A 16,037-nucleotide genomic window follows, 5' to 3' on the forward strand; every position below is an offset into this window, starting at 1 on the left:
GCTGTTAGAATTAGATATGCTGTGCGCTAAACTCGTCTTTGTTGAAAAGAAAACCTCAATTTGAAGAAGGTTAAATGTTTGGCTGGGAGACTGTCACAGTCTTCACAGAGACATTAAATTGTATATAGTCACATCTTAAGTTAGCTACTGTTAGCAATATGAAAGCTAAGAAGCCAGCTAATGTATGGCTACATCCTAACAGTAAACCTAATGTCAAATCAACACCATCAGCAAGCTATACTTCCTCATTTATGTGGCAACGTTCAAGAGATTTGGAAAAGGACAGATTGATTGGTAGCTGATATATTATTAAGATGACATATTACTACTGTAAGGCTACATGCCACCCCAAAGTAACTAACGTAACCTTCTACAGTAAAAAGACACAAACGTTAGGTCAGCACCACGGTCTGTAAAATGTTAATGGGGAAAAATGGTAGAAACCTCAAGAAGAGCAACTGAGGAGGGATCCTTCTTCCAGGATGGACAGACGTGCAATAGATGTCGTACAGAACAGATCAACATAATAAATTTACAGTAATCCGTACGACACAATGATACATAAAGAGAGATAGAGAGAGATGCAGGGCAGACAGTAATGAGAGAACAAGCCGAGTTAGTGACATGCAGTAAAGCTGAGTTAGCGATATGCTTTTCAACTTATATCGATTCTCTCAATCTTCCAGAATCTGAGAGAGACAGAAGGAGAGAAGGGGCTCAGTGTATTATAGGAGGTCCCCCGGCAGAATAGGCCTATATCAGCCTAACTAGGGGCTGGTCCAAAACAAGCCTGAGCCTGCCCTACCTATAAGCTTTATCAAAAAGAAAAGTCTTAAGTCTAGTCTTAAATGTGGAGATGCGCTTCCATAGTTCCTTTCTGTCGTTCTTGAAGCTGTATTGCCTGATGCCCAGAAACTACCTCATAAACATTGCAGCAGCCGGCTAAGCGGAACCATTGCTGCCGTGTTTCATTTTGTTAAAGTTGTCCGACTTAGCAACAGTGAATAACGGGGCCGCGGGATTTAAATTCAGTCAGTTGTTTCAGTTTCTGGTGTTGACATTTGTTTCTGTACTACATTTACTAAGTGAATCAATCCCCGTGACATGCCAGTAATCTTGAGTCGAACTCCTTCTTTCCCAGTTCTTGAGGCAAGAGACAGAGTCTCTGTGGTCTGAGTATGCGAACCAGTGCTCCCAGTGTTCCCAGTTGAGCGGGAACACTGGTCTGGAGCAAGAGAAGGCTGAGCTGCAGGAGCAGTGGCGCAGCCAACAGTCCAAACTTCAGAAGAGGGGTAGCTCGCTAGGCGCCGCCCTCAGACAGATCGACTCCACCGAGAACCACATGGTGGACTTCACTGACCGTCTGGACCGCTACCTGAGACAGCCCAAAGACGTCACTGCCTTCACACTGGCCAACACCAACATCCTGAAAGATATCAAGGTCCGCTGTCAGCCATCAATACCTTTCATTTGTGTTCTGTCCGTCTGTGACACAGAAGTCATGTATGCAATAATCAATATTATTGATAGTGACTCCTCTCTGAGGCTGAGATTTACCAGAAGTATATAACCTCTTACTGATTGCTGAGAATCACAAGAGATGATCAAGACTAAAGGTGTGTTTAAACAGAAGACGTCCATGTGGGTTGAAAATGTATCTTCAGCAATATACCCTATTTGAAATATGTTTTCAGCCAAGTACCCCTCTGACCAGTGCAAAACATTTTTGTTAAAAAAAAAGAAAGAAAAAAAAAACCTATATAAAGGGCGCTTTAAGACCTAGAGTTGTCTTGCTTTGGTCAACACAATTCACAAGTTAGATTTGGGCAAATAAAAACAGGGAAAAATGCTTTGCTGCAGTCTGAATGCACTTTAACATGAATCTTAATGTTGTGCTTGTAGCTGAAGCAGCTTTGGCAGAAAAATGTGCATATTGAATTTGTTAACAAATCTCACACGCCCTAGCCATCTTAGCTCACGCTGCACTTTGCTTCCGCTAACGATAGGAACTGGATGACAACATTCAGAGCGAGCTGGACCAGCTGTCCCGTCTAGACCCTGAATCGAGCGATCTGGACCCCAGAGACAGTCGTCCTCTGTCCCGAGAGGTCGAGACTCACAAAGCCAGCCTGGATCAGCTCCGACAGCAGGTCCGGAAGAGCGAAGCAGCCGCACGTGCCCTCGACCGCTTCCTCATGTCATTGCGCACTGTGGATGAAGACATCTCTGGAGTCCAGGGCGCCCCCTGCAGTGACCCTGTGGTACTGCAGGACTGTCGCTCCAAGCTGGCTCTGATCAGGCAAAGCATCGACAGTCTGAAGGAGAAGGCGCCTCAGCTGGATGTGCTCCTGCAGGGCGCCAGGCTGACAGTCACCAGGGAAGGTGTCCCGGCCTCCTGCCTGGACATGGTGACCGCTCTGCTGAGGAGGCTGGAGGAGGCTGACAGCGGGCTGGCCGGACAGCAGAAGGGTCTCCAGAAGGAGACACAGAGCAAATCACTGGGCCTGAGGAAGAGGACGCTGCTGGGGGAGCTGAGGAAGCTGCAGGAAACAATCGAAACACAAGGCCTGAAGGAGCCCACCATACCTGCTGTACAAAACAGGTGTGTTTTGTCTGTCTTCATGCTGATGCAACAATACTCAAGATTTCTTTTTCATGGTTGTAATTTTTAATACCTTAATGTTGTTTTTTAGGGTTAGGGTTCTGATGTTGTTTTTAATGGCATCCTTTTCATTGAGGTGTATTGTGTTAAAGTTTACACTATGAATCAGAGTTGGCTTGCTTCATGCACACGAGATGTTTCTTAGAATATAAATCTAAGACTTGCAAAATCTTTTTGCAGAATTAAAAGCCGAATTCCTAAAATGATATCTTGATAATGATCCTGTATTTTCCAGGCTACGTGCCCTGTCAGATTTGGACGGTCAGGTGCAGGCGCAGCACGCAGAGCTCAAGAACCTCCGTGAACTTCAAGAGAAACAGGGAGGAGAAGAGCACGTCCTTCAGGAAGTGGAGACTCAGTGGAAGGAGACTCAGAGAGCTTTTTCTGACAGGTATGTTAAACAGGAGGAGCCGGTTCATTAAAGAATAAGTGACTGCTGGCCACCTCAGCAATATATGTTAGCTCAGGGTTCCTACACAGTATGGAGAAGTATGGAATTTAATTTCAGTAATTTCCAGGTCTGGATAAGTATGGAAAAATATTAGTGTTTCCCGACAATTACCCCTTCTCTGAATTCTAAAATATAAAGTTAGGATTTTTGAAAATAAATAGATCATACAAGCAGAGTATTTTTCTTGGCGTTTAGCACTGTGTGAGAGATTGCAGGACAGAGGGAGCCTGATGCCGTCAAAAGCAAGGCGAGAAGAACGGCGTACAACTGAATTCACACTTCTCTATAAGTGTACGTCACAGCCTGCAGAACAGCTCTATCCTAAGTGCCTTATACCTCAACCAAATCTGGAAATCTGAGACCAAATTAGTTTGAAATAAAATGTGGCAAATTATTGAATTGCATATATATAAGCATCACAAATTACCAAATGTTAAGCTTGTTGAACATTTCTGAATTATGCGGTGATGTTACCAGAAAAGTAAATGATCTTTTCAGCAGAAGGAAACCTTTATGGCTGCGTCTATCATCTCTTACATGGGCACAGTGAATAATCTTAAAAATTAAATGAAATGACAGAAATGTTGTCCAGTAAGTATAGTAAGTATAGTAATATTAGCTAGAAGGAAATTCATGTAAGCTCTTCATACAGCAGGGCTGCAGCGGTATACCTGTTTCAAGGTATACTGTGATATGAACATTAGAGGTAATCGTTCTGTGTATATTTGCTTAGCTACAATATTGAACAAAATGTAGTCATTTTCAAAAGGGAGACTGTTTACACATAAAAAAGTGTTTCCAAGTTTCATTTATAGTAATAAAATCTTTGTTCAACCAAAAATAACCCTTCCATTTTTAGTCCTTAAGAGTCATTCTGACTGATTATAATTATATATATATATATATATATATATATATAAATATATATTTTCTGAAACAGTTATCATACCTTGAAAATCTCATACCGTTTCAACCGTGTCTTACAAGTCTTTTTGGGTGCTTAGGTGAACGTTTACAGCTGCACACAGGTACGTCAGGCCAAAAGCATTGTATGTATGGCTGACAGAAGGCAAGACATGGCTTAAAATCCCTTCTGTTGTTGTCTTCCTGTGGCAGGAAGAAGCAGTGCAGCGTCCTGCTGGAGCTTCTGAAAAAGTTCCAGAGCTGCCGCAGCCAACTGAGCAGCACCATGCAGAAAGCAGAGCAGACCATCAGTGAGCGGGCTTCCTACCTGGGCAAGGAGAACCTGCAGAGAACCATTACCACGGTCAGTCCACAGAAACAACACTGTTTGTCTGCAGAAATCCTTCATGTACAGTTGACAGGATTTACATGTAATAAGAGTGTTAGGACACACGCACAGTAAATGAAACAGACCAGTAGATGGCAGACACATTCTAAAATAAGCTCAGTCACTGTGTGTTCAGGTCTACTGTATGCTCATGTGTATGTCTGTTCAGGTCCGTGACATTAAGAAGGAGCTGGGTGGTATTGGAGAGTGCGTGGAAGAAATGAAGGGTGTTTGCCGACAGCTGCAGACTCAACTGAAGAAGTTCCCAGACTGCAGTGGGATGCCCTTTGAAGGAGAGGCTAACACACTTATGGACAACTGGCTGGATGTAAGAAACTGTGTCTCATTCCCCAAAAAATCAGACAGGAGCATATGAAATGAGTACTTCTCATATTTATAAACCAATAGATGTAAGTTTAGCTGTCTAGTTACTATGTCAGAAAAATAAATTTAACAACATTGCTTGGCTCCCCCTAGTGGATTACAGCATCTCCAGCTCTGTCTGTGAGAAAAATTACAATTACATTTTAAATCTGCACAAGTTACAAAATGTCTAAATGTTATAAATTCTGATTGTAAAACTTCTTTTTATAACTTAACTTGCCTGAATGTTTATTTTTGATGCCCTTGCAGGTGACAGAGAAGACAGATACCTACATGGATAACCTGCAGGTGGGGCTGGAGCTGTGGGAGAAGCAGCTGATGCTGGGGGGAGAGGTGGACGGCTGGGCAGGGGCCAAACTGGTCCTGTTTGCTGAGAGCCATCCCTTCCACGATGAGCAACAAGTACTCGCCATGAGGGTAGGATTCCCCATAGATTTAAAATTCTTATTGTTCCCTGCTAGTCTGAGCACCGTCCCAAAAAGGGTATTTGTTGGAGATTTAGATGGAAAACAGACCTATTGTGACACTTAAAAAATGCCTCTTCCCTGATCTTTTACTTTTTCCCATATATATCATTTATATGTAGGAGATGAGTTTTATTATTTTTGTTGCTTTGTAGGATGAGATCCACGCCAATGAGGAGAACATTGAACATTTCCACAAGAAGTCTGTCGAGATCCAGGAGATGCTGCAGAGTCGGGAGGCGCCACTGGAGCTGCAGGTGAGTTTCAGTGCTTATAGATCTGTATTCTGGCTCTCAAATTTAGTGTTTGTTACCTCCTCCATAAAGGTTATTTTTCAGCTGTTTGTCAGCAGGATTATAAAAACTACTGGCCCAATTTTCCTCAAACTTGCTGGAAGGGTGTAGCATGGGCCGAGGAAGAACTTATTATATATTGGAGTGGATCTGAATCAGGGAGCAAATACATAAATTATTTTCACTTTTGTTAAACTAGATGTATGCAACATTGATAGCCTGGGCCAGGATTTGCACGCACACAGCTCTCACCTAGAACATCAGCAGCAAACATGGAGGTGGCTGAGCTGAAATGGGGGTAGCTAGCAGTGCAGTGACAACAAGTGCAACAGTGTTGACATAGCTAACAGCGTTGACGGAGTTAGTCACCCACAGTCGTGACTCGGGACAGTGTTATCAGCGGCAACAGCAGTATCATCACTACCATATGTGCACCGCTCTCCCACACATGCCTGGCCCTGATAGTGCGCAGTGCAGAGCGGCAGCAATTAGCTAGCTATATTGCACCTTTGACATTTGGTCTCGGTTCTGTGCTCTCTTTGCCTTTCTAGTTTTACAATGTCTGTATCCTTATTACAATGTCTCCATAAGGTGATGGAGACCCAGCTGAGGAAGAGGATGGAGCAGGTGAAGGAGCTGTTTGCCGACTGCACCGACGTCTTTGAGGAACTGGTAGCTGTGAGGAAACACCTAACTGAGAAGATAGAGGAGTGCCAGTGCGCTGTAGAGGGTATTCAGTGTTCTGTCAACAGTGTTGATGCGTCACAACCAACGGTGGAGGATGAGTTACAGGTACACAGCTGTTACATGTTCTAACTCACTTTTGTTTAATGCTTTATTTGATAGAGCTTATTTTTAGATTTAAAAAAATCACATATATACCCCACACTATATATTTCTGTGATTTTCTGCCTTCCAGATTTTCAGAATTCAGTGTCACCTGTGCAGTTTTTACAGTTTGATATGATTTAGTAAAAAAAAAAGCCTTTGACCTTGACATACTGTAAGGATGATAATGGGGCCCTAACTTCACAAAATTATGTCAAATAAATCACTGTCATCGCCCTCTGTGTTCCTGATGTATGTTGTTGGTATATCAGCATCTATAGTGACATTAAAAAAAGTACAGTACTGTCTGGTTATAATGACAGAATTAGTGTAAGAAATATGTCAAACTTGTGTACAATCTTAGGAACGTAAAAATGCTGATGAATGGTGTTATTAAGAAAAGGAAATTTGAATTCTTTAACAAAATTTGGAGTTTATTTAATTCACATTAGTGAGTTTGATTGTGACTCTTTTCATTTGATTCTACTGTCACTAGAACATCCAGCATTGCCACTGTTTTATCTCCTCACCAGAATCTGTGTGACGATCTGGAGACTCAGGAGGAGCAGGCCGAGGCAGCGCTGAAGGAGGTTGGTTTGATTTCCAGCGTGGCCAGTCCTCAGGTGCTGGAGGCGCTGTCTGCAGACTGCGACAGGCTGAAGGAGGCCATTTCCCGCACCAAGGAGATGATCCACCTCAAGAGAGAGGAGAGGGACAAAGGCCTGCTCAAGGTTATCAAAGGTTAGTCAGTAGGTCTAACATGAGTGTGTTTTCATTCATGTATAGTCAATTATGATTTTTAAAGTACTCTGTTTATTTTTGCCATGGCACTATAGCATTGGGAATCGATATCAGAAGACTCAAACTTATTTATTAACCTTTTTTAACAGTCCACAATCTGATTTATTTTGCAACAAAGACAGCAAAAAATAAATAAAAGTAAAAGATGCACTGTATGATGGAACCTAATTTGTAGCTATTCTTTAATATTCTATTCATGAATCATGTTTTGTAATCTCATACAAGGGTCATATTTTTCTTGTTTTTATTCCAGATGAAAAGCAGTCGTTTGAGGAGTGGTTCCAGGACCTGCAGCTGTCTGTCAATGAGTGCTTTGAGCAGCCTGAGAGCAGAGCAGACGTGGAAACATCCCTGCAAAAACTCACTGTAAATGGCTGATTAAGCTGACGCATCTATAGATACTGTAGACTGTTGGATGATGAATGGGTCCTCACGGTTTCTTAATGTCCATCAGGCTTTCTTGAAATCCAGGAATGCAGAGAGACGTCTGGAGCAGCTGAAAGATCAGCTGGAGAGAGGCAGCAAGCAGGTTCCTCCTCAGCAGCTCTCTGAGTTTAACGACTGGCTGAAGGAGCAGGAGAAGGAGGTGGGCAGGTTCAGAACCCACTGCGACAACAAGCAGAAACAAATGGAGCCACTCCTCAGTGACTTGAACAGGTAATTACCTCCGCCATGGAGGTTATGCTTTCGCCGGCGTTTGTCTGTTTGTCTGCAAAATAACTCAAAAAGTTTTGAACGGATTTTGATGACATTTTCAGGAAAGGTTGATAATAATAACGAACAGATGATAACATTTTGGTGGTGATCGGTTGAAGCGAAGTGGATAAAATAATAAAATAGCGGGAAATCCGAGCTGCTGCGGAGGTCTGCGCTCTCCGAGTGGGGAGCGAGCGAGAGGTCCGCGATCGTTTATAATGTAATGTTAAAGATAATTGTTTTATGTGTTTTAATGTGTAGGTATGTAGCCTAAATGTTTTCAAACACGTTTATGTTGAAATAAAAATACCTACAAGTAGTTATGTTTCCTTGTATTAATACATATACAAGTATGTTTCCTTGTATTAGTCTGCCCTCTTGTGGACATAATGCGAAAAAAAAAAAATTCCGAATGGTTCGAACCTATGAGTTATTTTTAGAACGAATATTCGAACGTCATTTTTGAGCAATTTTGACAGCCCCACTACAGACAAATGTTGAAACATGCTCTCTGAGTTGTGTCTTTTGGTCTCTAGTCTGCAGATGCAACACGACAGCTTCCGTGAGTGGCTGCAGACCAAAGAAAAACAGTCTGCGAAGACTGTCAATGCCAAACTTCTACTCACAGACCTTCAGGATGAGAGGTGATCTTGAACACTCATTCATTCTCATATCATTCCTTCATTTTCCATAGCCGCTTATCCTTTTGGGGGTTGCAGGGGTGCTGGAGCCTATTCCAGCTGACACTGGGTGAGAGGCAGGGTTCACCCTGGACAGGTCACCAGACTATCACAGGGCTGACACATAGAGACAGACAACCATTCACACTCACATTCACACCTACGGACAATTTAGAGTCACCAATTAACCTGCATGTCTTTGGACTGTGGGAGGAAGCTGGAGTACCTGGAGAAATCTGCACAGAAGGGCTTCTGATTTAAAATAAGATAAACTGCCAAAAACTAGAGCTTGAAGCCAAACACTGTTAATCCACAGAATACAGATGAACCACATGCTGTTAGATGCTTTTGTCCTCACCACTTGTCATCTTTCTGTCTCACTTTCTTTTGATTTTGAATTGTGTTTCTTTTATATGTTACTCTCTGTATGTCTTGTGTAAATCACTTTGAATTGCCTGCTGCTGTTAAAAGGTGCTGTACAAACAAACTTTCCTCATCTTACCGTCCATGTGACAGTGGCAGAGTCGAGAGCCTGAAAAAGCTGTTAGCATCGCTACGCAAACAAGGCGTCAGAGGTGAAAGCCTCCTGAAGGACGGTGATAACTTGATACAACGCTACAGTAACCTGGAGGCCAGGCTGCAGAAGCAGGCAGATGCCCAGAGCGCCCTGGAGGGGGAGTTTGACAAGTTTAATACCCAGACTGAGAGCACCAGGACCTGGATAACTGACCTTGTGAAACCCCTCACCTCCACCGGCAGAGACACCCAGACTGAGGAGATAAAGCAGAAAGCACAGGTCAGTGAAAGAGAGTTTGAAATCCAATCCAGTCGATTAAGACTACACCTATTTTATGTCTTTTTTTTTTTCCTTTTTTTTTTAGTAAGTTAACTTACTCAGGCTATATTTATATCTTAGCATATTATGGTAGCCTTAATCTCAATGTACAATTGAGGCTGAATGAAAGTAGGTCAACTGTTTTATAAATATTATGTCATGAAGTGAACTATTGCACAAGTGGCAGTTTTAACCTGTTTGTGGCACTAGATAAAAAGTCAGGGATCATTAGAGTCATTTGGATTTATCCTCTAAGGACCATGAATGTCCAGTTCCGCCCCCGGAAGCAGACTGGCCACTCATAACGTAGCATCTGGCTGGCTCAGACCAGGGTCCGACAACAACACAGCTGTGCTCCATTGTTTCAGATTTCTGTCATTTTCAGGCTGGTTTTGTGGATGTGGAGCTAAATGTTGTGCCTGGGGCACGTCGTGTATTAATGATACTCGTTACCTGGAGAGGTTGGAAAAAGATATACGTTTCCTCCCTGTTCCAAAACCAAAGTCAAACCCTGAAAAGTGTAGGGTTAGCTAGCTAGCTACTGAAGATATAGCCTACTGAATGTATATACATGCTGCTTTTGAACCAGTGAAGGGAAGCAGGGAAACTTTGCTGATATTCAGAAATCTGTGTGTCATCACATTGTGCGCAGATTAATGTTGTTTGACTTCCCTCAGAGACCCCCCTGCCTGTCCAGAGGTGGAGGTCCAGGTGCTGGCAGAGACACGGGGGCGAAGCCAAACACTGTTCATCTGCACACACTGTGATGCCACACAGCTGGTTCAATATCAGCAAAGTTTCCCTTTATATTCATTGTCTTGTGTGGTGATCAGCAGTGATGTGGTGGTTCACTTTTACACTGTGATCTGTAGCCTATAGTTCGGCTTTAGCTTCTAACTATCTTTGTCTTTTTAACCTGTTGTTGCTGCTGAGTCAGTTTGACATCCTGGATATATCCTTCAAACACAGACTGTAGACCCCTCTGTCTGCTTCTCTCTGGAATCACTCTTTCATTTCTCCAATAATATGATAATATTTCTTCAGGGAGTGCAGTTAGTTACAGTGTGGGCTCTGTGCTTACTGTGACAGCTTGTCGGACCATCACAAAGGGGCGAGCTTAGCGAAAAGGTCAATTCATTCGAGAGCTGTTGAGATACTTCAATCAACAGATTGACTGATTAATATTCGTACTTCCTATAGCCATGCCACTAATGTCACTAAGATTTATTTTCCTTTTCTAAAAGTTTTCCCCCCCATTTTGTCACCAGGCTGTCCTGAGCTCCAAACCTGAGGGAGACTCTAAAGTGAGCAACCTGAGAAGAAAAAGCGAAAGTCTGTGTGAGCGGGAGGACCTGGAGGAGGGCAAGAAACAAGAGGTTCAGCAATCTGTCAGAGAAACAGAGGAGCAGTGGAAGACAGCTCTGAAGACAGCTGAGGACAATCTCAACAAGGCGGAAACACAAGCCCAGTTAGACAAGGACTTAGACGCTGTCAAAGCCCAGAATGAAAATGTCCAGTCCTGGATCAAAGAACAGGAGCAGAACGTACAGTCGCTTGGTGGTTGCATGCAAGTTGGAGAAAAGCTACAGATTGCACAAGTAAGTTGGTTGTGGATCAGTTTGTGAAGGTTGTAATGTGTGAAACATCTTGTAAAGGCTTTTTTTCTGAAGATAGAAGCTAAATCTCGTAAACACATCTTTGCTGTCTTTAGGTGACACTGAACTCTAAGCCTGAAGGAGATTCAAAACTCCAGGATCTGAAGCAAAAATGCCAGAGTCTGTGTGACAACCCGGGCTTGGACGAGAGCAAGAGACGAGAGGTTCAGGACGCTGTCAGACAAACAGAGGAGCAGTGGAGGAAAGTCTTGCAGGCTGCTGAGGAGGGTCTCAACAACGCAAAGACCGAAGCTTCCACTGAAAAGGACTTTGATTCTTTCAAAACCCAAAGTGAGGGCGTTCAGTCGTGGATCAAAGAGCAGAAGCAGAAGCTGCTCCCCCTCAGTAGTCACATGCCGCTTGAGGAAAGGTTACAGGTCGCACAGGTGAGTGTACAAGTCACATCTCAGGTTGTAAAGTTTCTATTACAAGAAAATATAATTTAGTGTCAGTATTGTATAAACCTTTGTATTTTTGCCACCCTCAGGCTGTTATTTCCTCCAAACCTGAGGGAGACTCCAAGGTGCTCGACCTGAAGACACACGGTGAAAGTCTGTGTAAACATCTGGAGGGGAGCAAGAAACCAGAGGTTCAGCAGGTGATAAAAGACACAGAGCAGCAGTGGGGAACAGTCCTGCAGGCTGCCAGGCAGGCAGAGCTCAGAAGTCTCTCAGATGACTTTGACGCTCAGAGTAAAAACACTCAGTCCTGGATCAGAGACAAACAGCAGCAGCTACAGTCCGTGGGCAGTCACACACCACCTGATGAGAGATGTCACACAGCTCAGGTCTGTTTGAACTCACTGTACTGAAGTATCAGTATGTTTTCTGAATACGTTTCAGAGTTTTAATTTTCTGACAATAGCTGCTGCTTGGAGCTTCATTGAACCCTTTTATGTAGTCATGGTCCTCTATTTCCATTTTACGTATTATATAGGTTTTTCACTTCCTGCCTTCCATCTGACTGTTGCTTGGAAAGTTGGTACAAATCATAACATTTAATTAATATTGCATGTTTTGTTTGCAGGCCATCTTGAGCTCCAAACCCGACGGTGACTGTACGGTGAACAACCTGAGGAGACGGGGCCAGACTCTCTGTGACCATCAGGACGCAGACAAAGGCAGGAAAGCCCACGTCCAGAAGACGATCAGAGACACAGAGGAGCAGTGGAGGACAGTCCTGCAGGCTGCCAAACAGGTGGAAGCAGCTGCAGAAGTCGAGATGACCATGAAGACTGAGCAGGCAAAGCTGAAGGTGAGACAGCTCAATGTGAAAGAGAGTTATCCAGGATGACTCTTCCTGTTGAAAGGAAGTTTTAATTGATCCATTTTGAACCACCTCATAATGTCGGTATAATCTCCTTTTCCAGCTGAAAGAATTTGACACCCAGCAGCAGGACACTGACTGCTGGCTCACAGACTTCCAACAACGACTGGGCTTACTGAAGAGTCAAACCACAGCTGAGGACAAACTGCACACTGCAAAGGTGAGCTGACGGGTTGGGAGGAGGGTCAGTCATGTTGCAGTGAGAGATGATGTTGAGAAGATGTGTTTTCAACTACTTAAAATCTTTACAGCCTCTTTTAGCTCAGTTTTTGTTACATTTACTGTATGGTTCAGTCTCAGCATCAATAACAATAATGCTGTTGAACTCACAGATTTTTTTCATGGCAAATCTTTACCATGATATGTGACCTCTGTATCCCACCCCCAGGCCATAATGAGCTCCAAGCCCGAAGGAGACTCCAGGATCCAGAAGCTGAGAAGACGAGGCCAGAGCTTGAGCGGTCAGGACCTTGAGGAGCCCAAAAAACAAGAGGTTCAACAAAAAGTAAAAGGCGCTGAGGAGCAGTGGACGAGAGTCCTGCAAAATGCTAAAGAAGCCCTGGATCAGGCTGAGAAGCAGTTTGCTCTGGAGGGCCAGCTGAAGGAATATGAAGCCCTGAAAGAAAACACCAAATCCTGGCTGGAAGACAAACAGCAGAGCCTCGTCTCTCTGGACAGTCAGACAGATCCTGAAAAGATAATCAGCACAGCACAGGTCAGTATGAACACTAAAAGGTTTGTGCTAACATAACAGTTAAGTGTGGCATTAAGCCAAAAATCATGCAGTTTTGGGTCTGCTTAATTATTATATTATCTAAATTTTGTGAAGCATGTCTCAAGTTTTCATTCCTTCACTCACGCATGCTTTTTTCAACCTGAGCAAAAATAGTTTTGTTTTTTCTTGCTGTTCTTTTTTATGTTATTTGTGATTAACATGTTTTCATTTCTAATCTGTAAGACTGATTTGCGCATTCAGATAATTTTGTCAGACAGGACCGGCATTTTCCTCTGCCACTGTCATATTTTATTTTACCGGCCTGTCAATAGTATTTGTTCTATTTTCAAAATACAGTGTAGTTCAATTTTTTTAGAAGTATTATTTTTTTTAACCCTCAGACTATCCTGAGCTGTAAGCCTGAGGGAGACTCCAAGCTGACAGAGCTGAGGAGACAGAGCCAGAGTCTGTCTGACCAGGAGGACCTGGAGGAGGACAAGAGACAGGAGGCTCAGCAGACGGTGAAAGATTCAGAGGAGCAGTGGAAGACGGTCCTGCAGACGGCAGAGAACACTCTGAAGAAAGCTGAGGTCCATTACTCGCTCTCCAGGGAGCTGGAGTCCTTCCATACCCAAGCAGGGAACACCAAAACCTGGGTCAAAGAGCTGCAGGAACAGGCCAAGTCCAAAGGCAGTGGCACTCAGGGCAGCCGTGCTCAGATAGAGGACAAGCTGAACACAGCACAGGTGAAACATTAACTATGGTGGCTTTTTAAAATCATATGTAATTGGAAATTGTTTTCAATCACAGGAAAGTTCTTTGTTACATCTGTGCGGTGGACATTTGACAGGTTTTTTACAAAGCAACACATATCTAATAAAAACACTGTTAATGATTTTGTCTTTAGGTCATTTTGAGCTCCAAGTCCAACGGTGAGGCTCAAGTGATGGAGCTGAAGAAACGAGCTAAGAGTCTGTGTGACCAAAAAGACCTGGAGAAAGACAAGAGACGGGAGGTTCAGCAGACGGTCAAAGACACTGAGCAGCAGTGGAAGACGGTCCTGCGGGCTGCTGAGGAGACACAGAGGTACAGATAGCTGTTTTTAGCTTTTTGAAGGAAAATCATGATTTGTTTATTTCCTTTTACATAAACGTCACTGTGTGAGCTCACACAGATGAGCTGCCTGAAGCTTGTTATAAAGGTTCAGCCCACTACAGCTGCAGGCAACAGTCTGAATTCCTTCCCAGTTGCCGGGTTGAGGTTTGATATCCCTCATAATATTCAAAGTTTTACCATTTTTTAAAAGGAAAGAATTGAGTAAAAATATTTGGATGAAGTCTGATTGTGAGATTTTACTAAAAAAAACAACCTGTTTTCAGAAGTCAGCCTTAAAGGAGCTCTATATCTCATTCAGAACATTGATAAAGCAGCAAACAGCTGTTGCTATGTAGGGATATAATGGAGTAATGGTGTCCTGAGCAGACAGGACAAGAACAGTTGGGCCTCCACCCCTCTACCATCAGTAAAAAAAAAATTTCCTATAGTGTCAAAGGCATGACCCGCCCTCATTTGCCTTACTCTGACTTTGATTCGCTAACCCTGACATTCTTACCCTAACCCAGTGTTTTTTCCCCTTTAACCAGTGGCCAGTACAGTGTCCAGAAAAGCTAAAAGCTAGATACAGAAGCATGGAGGGCAGCTAGATTCTTGCTCTGAAAAATCTCTGACTTTACAGAACAATACTCAAAAATCTTTTGCGTTTTTAAATGCTATATAAGGAACTTGTTTTCTCAAATAGTTTGAATGTTCTGGCCCAGTAACTGGCAAACAGGGTGGTGAGTGATAGACCCAAATAAGAACATAAATATCATACCGTATCCATGTTTTTTACAGTGTGTGATCCCTTGAATTTGAAGGATGAATTTAGACTGACTTAAATTAAAATTCAGATTTTTTTCATGTCACCCATAATGTGCTGTCCCCCATCAGGCAGTTGAAGGGTGTTGTGGAGCGCATGGCATCCTGTCAGAACCAGCGAGAGCAGACTGAGGCCAGTCTGTCTGACCTGCAGAAGCAGACGTCCAACCTGCCGCGTGTCTTCCCCTGGCCGGGCCTGGGAGAGCGGAGGCAGGCGGTGGAAAACGCCCGGAGCCTGCTGGACCAGAGCACAGCTTTGGCCCCTGTCCTCTCAGACGTCCGCACACAGGTAGAGACCCCACAGCAGAGCAGGTTCAACTATATGTTCAAGATAGCAGCAATATGCTCTCTCAGGTTGAGTTGCTTGCACAATCAGATGTAACATCAAGTCAGTAACATCTTCACTGTATTACACTGTTCACGTGCAGGCTGCAGAGCTGTTTAAGACCACACAGGACCCTGGCTGGTCAGATCCCTCCTGGGCAGCCAAGGAAGAGGCCATTCCTGCTCTGCTGAAAGAGCTGACTGTAAGTCCAGCACTCTGAAGTGACATGATACACAGTAATCCTGAAGATAAAGTATTGTTTTTGTTTCCTTTTTAAGACTTTCCAAATATGTCATAATTTATTATATGATATAAATTTCCATTTCCATTGAGACAATATGTTGATCTAAACATGTCTAAATATGACACAACTATTATGAATGGCAATTTTATCAGTAAGTTCTAAGGTATGAAATGTTTTCCACTCATAAAGTGTCTATTTTTTAAATCAATACAAGTGTAAATATCTTTTACACTTTATTATTCGTGGGCCCCTTTATTCATGGATGGTTCTGTCATTATAACACTGGCTAAGAGTGGTCTCTTCTTCTGGATAGAAGTTAAAACAGGAGTGTTAATATTCTGTATGTAGCACAACCACAACTACAAGAACAAGATCATCTCCCCGGCCCACTCCGTTGTCCTTTTCTTTCCCTCTAGCTTCCCTTTTTCAAGTAGAACATATCTTGTCTAAGATTATTTTATCTGTCCTAA

The 16,037-nt window shown here is 43.2% G+C and overlaps 1 protein-coding gene across 10 annotated transcripts in view; it reads left to right on the top strand.

The window, feature by feature from the left end:
* syne2b (spectrin repeat containing, nuclear envelope 2b) overlaps positions 1 to 16,037 on the top strand; it is a 198,402-nt gene that overhangs the window by 55,042 nt on the left and 127,323 nt on the right. For all 10 annotated transcript variants that reach the window (XM_050062363.1, XM_050062368.1, XM_050062364.1 and 7 more), the window contains exons 29-51: positions 1,142 to 1,441; positions 2,007 to 2,602; positions 2,898 to 3,053; positions 4,230 to 4,380; positions 4,574 to 4,732; positions 5,038 to 5,205; positions 5,408 to 5,509; positions 6,137 to 6,337; positions 6,907 to 7,114; positions 7,428 to 7,540; positions 7,629 to 7,831; positions 8,407 to 8,514; positions 9,067 to 9,346; positions 10,654 to 10,983; positions 11,097 to 11,426; positions 11,528 to 11,827; positions 12,067 to 12,294; positions 12,410 to 12,526; positions 12,755 to 13,081; positions 13,483 to 13,827; positions 13,989 to 14,167; positions 15,071 to 15,287; positions 15,427 to 15,525. In XM_050062363.1, the coding sequence (XP_049918320.1) occupies positions 1,142 to 1,441; positions 2,007 to 2,602; positions 2,898 to 3,053; positions 4,230 to 4,380; positions 4,574 to 4,732; positions 5,038 to 5,205; positions 5,408 to 5,509; positions 6,137 to 6,337; positions 6,907 to 7,114; positions 7,428 to 7,540; positions 7,629 to 7,831; positions 8,407 to 8,514; positions 9,067 to 9,346; positions 10,654 to 10,983; positions 11,097 to 11,426; positions 11,528 to 11,827; positions 12,067 to 12,294; positions 12,410 to 12,526; positions 12,755 to 13,081; positions 13,483 to 13,827; positions 13,989 to 14,167; positions 15,071 to 15,287; positions 15,427 to 15,525 (5,217 nt within the window). The remainder of the gene's footprint in view (positions 1 to 1,141; positions 1,442 to 2,006; positions 2,603 to 2,897; positions 3,054 to 4,229; positions 4,381 to 4,573; positions 4,733 to 5,037; positions 5,206 to 5,407; positions 5,510 to 6,136; positions 6,338 to 6,906; positions 7,115 to 7,427; positions 7,541 to 7,628; positions 7,832 to 8,406; positions 8,515 to 9,066; positions 9,347 to 10,653; positions 10,984 to 11,096; positions 11,427 to 11,527; positions 11,828 to 12,066; positions 12,295 to 12,409; positions 12,527 to 12,754; positions 13,082 to 13,482; positions 13,828 to 13,988; positions 14,168 to 15,070; positions 15,288 to 15,426; positions 15,526 to 16,037) is intronic.

The sequence above is a fragment of the Epinephelus moara genome, chromosome 14, assembly GCF_006386435.1.
Source record: "Epinephelus moara isolate mb chromosome 14, YSFRI_EMoa_1.0, whole genome shotgun sequence".
NCBI classification, from domain to species: Eukaryota; Metazoa; Chordata; class Actinopteri; order Perciformes; family Serranidae; genus Epinephelus; species Epinephelus moara.